The 5428-nt window shown below is 42.0% G+C and overlaps 1 protein-coding gene across 1 annotated transcript; it reads left to right on the top strand.

The window, feature by feature from the left end:
• On the top strand, nt 1-3584 carry LOC131972868 (uncharacterized). Its single transcript, XM_059334638.1, has 6 exons — nt 1-61; nt 187-279; nt 554-646; nt 911-1021; nt 2983-3043; nt 3158-3584. Exons 1-6 carry the CDS (start codon nt 3-5, stop codon nt 3437-3439), a joined length of 699 nt encoding a protein of 232 aa, XP_059190621.1. The 5' UTR covers nt 1-2; the 3' UTR covers nt 3440-3584.
• Nucleotides 3585-5428: the final 1844 nt, after the last annotated feature.

The following is a 5428-nucleotide window of genomic DNA, read 5'->3' as shown; positions in this document are numbered from 1 at the left end:
CCATGAAAAGGGACGACAACATGAATATTAGTCCTGATGTCACACAGGAAGCTGCTCAGAGGTAAGTTAAGTCGTTTTAAGGCTTTAAATGTCAGTTACAGTAATTGACTCTGTTTTAATTAATCAAGTGTTTAAAGTGTATGACTGTCTGCACTCAGAATTAAAAAGTGTCATTTATCTTTGCAGCTCAGTTGATTTTCCAGACTCGACTTGTTTGTCCATGAAAAGTGACAACTCCATGAGTATTCGTAATGACTTTAAAAAGAGAAGTGCTGAGAGGTAAGTAAAGTATTTATTTTCTATTTGTTTTCATTTTGATAGTCATATTTATTTACCATCTATTTTAAAATGTGTCGCTACACTCTGGTTTATCTGATGTTTTAGAATCTTTCTAAAGTAAAGGTTTGACTTGATTGTTTAAAATTTTATTAAAGGTTGTAAGTCAGGTAGCGTTGACTGAAAAACAGGAAAATTGATTCAGACGGTTCAAAGTTAAGTGACAGCTACTCTAAACAGTCATTCTGTTGTAAAATATTATTTTTTATCTTTGCAGCTCAGTTGATTTTCCTGCCTCGTCCTGTTTGTCCATGGAAAGTGACAACTCCATGCATGTTGAACAACTCTTTAAAAAGGAAGGTGCTGAGAGGTAAGTAACGTAGTTCTTTGTTTTAATTTGGTCAGTCATATTTATTTACCATGTATTTTAAAAGACACTGCCCTTGGGTCAATGCCTGATCCTTGTAGTGTTTTATAAAGTAAAGGGCTTGACTTGATTGTATAAATGTGGCTGTAGAGGTTCAAAACAGGAACATTGATTCAGATGGTTCAAAGTCAAGAATCCTGCTGATTTTAAGAGATGTTTACTCTAATCTCCGTCATTTTGTTGTAAAATATTTATTTATCTTTGCAGCTCGGTTGATTCTGAGAAATCATCAGACTTTCCTGCCTCGTCCTGTTTGTCTTCGAAGAGTGACCGTTCCATGCATGTTCGTAAAAAGTTAAAGAAGGAACATGCTGAGAGGTAGGCTCGTTTTTATTTGGACGTGTGTCGTTGACTCTCAGCACTGAAGTCTTATTTCTTTATCTTTGCGCTCAAACTCATCATGTGTGTCCATCAGACTCAGAATCACCTTTATTGTCATTGCACTTGAGTAACAAGTACTAGGACAATGAAATTAGCCTTCAACCTGTCCAAACATATACAAAACATACATACAATATGACAAAGATGTGACAGGACAGTGAGTGGTGAGCGTCTCACCGCAGTGTTCAGAAGAGTTTGTTATTCCAGAACGGTCTTGAGGCCAGAGCTGGTTGAGGGGGCTGAAAGCAGATACGATTGGAATTGTTGGGCTTCAATTTACACGACTGTACTGAAAAAAAAAATGTTTGGCCCTGTAATTATTATTTCAATCATCTCTATAAATTCTACAAAAAATACAAATTCAGTGCTTTTACTTTAAAACATCAGTTTTTCATGTGGTGCATTACTTAGTGATTGTTTGTTATTATGTGTCTCAGTTTGTCTGTAAATTGAATCACTGGTTCCAGTAATATTCACTAAACCAGTTCATTGGCTTCATTGGTTGATATTTACAAGTCAAATGTAATTGAGGGACATCAGTGAATCTGATATTTATCTGTGTATTTTCATAAAAAAATAAGTGGTTCTATTAAACAAATATTACTTAGAAACAGCCAGAGTAAAGATTACAAACACTTTCTGTGTGGAAAAACTTGCATAGCTTTTTTAAAGTAAATGTCACCAATTTTTTACAGCGTACCCTTCTTTTGCTTCTTGGTTTCCGGAACGAACCAGTTGCCTTTGCAAGGCCGTCAGTTTCTCCAAGTTTTTATCGATATTGTGGTTTATAGTCACAGTCTGAGTACCGACAGCTCTTCCCACTGCTTAATCATGGTTCTGAATAGATAGATGTCTTCAACGTCCTCCACGGAGAGAGCCGCCAGGCACACGACTCACCACCTCTCCCACCGTCCATCATGTAGCCACATGAGAACATCCCATCAGGACAGGAGGACTCCCCCAAACCAGGATTCTCCTCCAGAAGATGGTGTCAAATGGATGAGAGACCAGTAGATTAGATTAGATTCGACTTTACAGACTTTGTTACAGCCGACCACAAAAATAGCACACAAAATTATTTCCCTCTTAGATAAAGATAAAAAATAAACAATCTAATAGAAAAAGACATTTAACAATATACTATATACAACCTAGCAATCATCATCATATCCACGATTTTTAGTTTTGGAGAGTCTCAAAGTATAAGACGAAGGAGCGAAGCAGGGAAGGCAAGGGGAGGAGATAGAAGTGCAACCGCCTTCATTGAGAGCCAGAGAGTAATACACCTACACACACGTTTTTCCTTTATTATTCATATCAAATATCACGTGTTTATATCACTACATTGATATGAGGCTACTCTACAGCATATATTTAGAGATTTGTTGGACAGAACTTAAGCTCATCCAGCGCAGAAGATCCAAAATGTATTTTTGTCTATTATTATTAGGTTTTGTTCTTGTTGATGTCTGTAAAATGTTTGAAAAATATGAACTTTGATTAGTAAAGCACTGTCTTTGTAGGGATTTTGAGATGCTGATTTAGTTGCAGTTTTACAGTTATCCGGTAGGGGGCGCTGTCATGAAATACAAGGGGTCCAGAACTGTGGGTCTGAAGTCTCCGGGTCTGCAGAGACAGACTGTTGGAAGTTTTCCTTCCAGGCTGGGTTTGATTTACAGGGTCTGTGGCTTTTAAACGGTCTGTATTTAGTCTGATAATTTGAATTCTTAGACATATAATTCACATCCTCATTTTAAACGATGATCCACCAAGAAATATTCTGAGTACATACATGGTCTGTTGTGTGTTTTTACATGCTGAGCTTTAAGGAACAATTGCTTTTTGCTTCCTTTCCGAGTGAGAGGATTCATCTGAAAACATTTTTTCTCAATATTTAGCTCAAGGGACCAACATGGCTGTTCAGAATCCAGCAAGATGGATGGAAATGCCATATTTAAGGTAGGCTACATTCCTGATGTATTATATATTTATAGTATATAATTTGGGGGGAGCTAAACGAACCTGGCTGTGAATGTACTGTATAAAACTTTACTTCTACTTTCTCTGTTGCAGCTGGTGGAAGAACACAGCGTGAACATTTTGCTGAGTGAGCTGAAAAGGTATAAAAAGATGCTCTTTCCACATCTGTCACAATCTGAGAATGAAAAACAGGATGAAGATAAAACACAAGAGACGAGCTGCAGTGACGGGGTGCTAAAGATCGCTCTGCATGTCCTGAAGGAAATGGGCCAAACAGAGCTCGCTAACAAACTGGAGAAAGGTAAGGAATACGTATGTATTATATACTTATGTATATGTATGATATGTGATATGCTTAGAAATGCCATTATTTGATATTGTGCTATATTTAACTAGCCTGGTATTGCCAGATCATAAAGTGTGCATAAAGTGTGAAGGCAAGTTGCCGAGGGCCAGAGCAAATAAAACATGAGCACACAGATTGGTTTAGTTGACAGGCTAATACTTAACACTAAGTGCATTTTTAACTTTGAGGATCTAACCTGGCAACTTGTTTCTGGTAAAGTAAATGCTTTGATTTTGCTTTTCTGTTTGCTCTGGGTGTTGCTGTATCTTATTTTAGCTGGGTTTACCTTGGATTTGACTTGGTTTGTTTAGGTTATTTAGGCTAATTGACCTGTTGAGAGCTTTTGTTCCCAGTTTCTGTGGGAGTGTTTTCTGCCTTAAAAACTTAGGCTTTAGCTGTAAAAAAAAATTTCTCTTTCCCTTACTCAATTCTGGTTCTCTTCAGACCTCGCTCAGCCCGTCGTACTTATTGCAACCTTGTGCAACCCGCTCGCTCAAAACACACTCAGCACCTCGTCAAGGTGGACTCTGGAACTGCCGGTCTACATGCCGTAAGACTGAGTTAATCTCTGGCTTTGCTGCTCAGCAATCACTGGACTTCCTTGCCCTCACTGAGACGTGGTTAACACCAACCAACTCTTCCACTCCTGCAGCTCTTTCTGCTGCCTTCTCCTTCACTCACACCCCTAGACCCTCTGGTAGGGTGGAGGAACAGGTCTTCTCATCAATTAGTATCTTGCTCAAGGATACTTTGACTTGTAGGCTGCCATGGTCAGGGATCGAACCTCCGACCGTCCGATCCGTAGGCGATCACTCTACCAAGTGAGCCATAGCCGCCCTATCTGCTTGGGAACAACCTCCTGGACCCTCACCAGTCTGGTTTTAAGAAGGGCAACTCAACAGAGACTGCCCTTCTCGCTATGATTGAACAGCTTCACAAGGCGAGAGCGGCCTCTCTCTCATGGTGGTGGTTCTACTGGACCTTTCTGCAGCTTTCGAAACTGTTGACCATCAGATCCTCATCTCCACCCTTCACCACCTTGGAGTATCGGGCTCTGCCTTGTCTCTACTTAAATCCTATTTCAAGGACCTTTCGTGTAACTTGGAGGGGTTCTGTCTCAGAACCCTGTTTACTCACCACCGGGGTCCCTCAAGGCTCTGTCCTTGGTCCGCTCCTTTTCTCGGAATACACCAACTCGCTTAGCTCTCTCATCCACTCGCATGGCTTCTCCTATCATAGCTATGCTGACGACACCAGCTAATCTTCCCATTTCCCCAGTCTGAAACACAGGCAGCAGCACGTATCTCTGCATGTCTGGCCGACATCTCCCAGTGGATGTCCTCGCACCACCTCAAACTCAACCTGGGAAAGACTGAGCTACTTTACCTCCCAGGGAAGGGCTCTGACCTCTGACCTCCACATCACTGTCCAGAACACAGTGGTTCCTCGACAGAGACGCTAAAAACCTTGGCGCGACTCTCGACAACCAACTGTCCCTCTCCACAAACATCACCGCCACCACCAGATCTTGCAGATTCTTGCTGTAGAACATCAGGAGAATCCGCCGTTTCTCACCCAGAAGGCAGCTAAGGTCCAGGTCCGGGTCCATGTCCGGGTCCTGGTCCAGGTCCTGGTACTTGTCCAGGCGCTGGTCATCTCACGCCTGGACTACTGCAACTCCCTCATGGCAGGTCTGACTGCCAAAGCCATCCGACCTCTACAACTCATCCAGAATGCAGCTGCTCGATTGATCTTCAATCTTCCCAAATTTACACATACAACACCCCTCCTCCGCTCCCTCCACTGGCTACCGGTGGCTGATACGCTTCAAGACTCTAGCTGTGGCGTACTCAGCTGCTAATGGTTCAGGTCCTACTTACATCCACGATCTGGTCCAACCCTGCACCCCTGCCCGTCCTCTCCGCTCTGCATCAGCCAAACAGCTGGCGACTCCCACCCTGCATGGGTCAACTCGCCTCAAAACCTCCTCCAGACTTTTCTCTGTCTTGGCTCCCAAA

Source organism: Centropristis striata, chromosome 6, assembly GCF_030273125.1.
Source record: "Centropristis striata isolate RG_2023a ecotype Rhode Island chromosome 6, C.striata_1.0, whole genome shotgun sequence".
NCBI classification, from domain to species: domain Eukaryota; kingdom Metazoa; phylum Chordata; class Actinopteri; order Perciformes; family Serranidae; genus Centropristis; species Centropristis striata.
The sequence above is the reverse complement of the archived record's forward strand: the minus strand, read 5'-3'. Positions and strand labels throughout refer to the sequence as shown.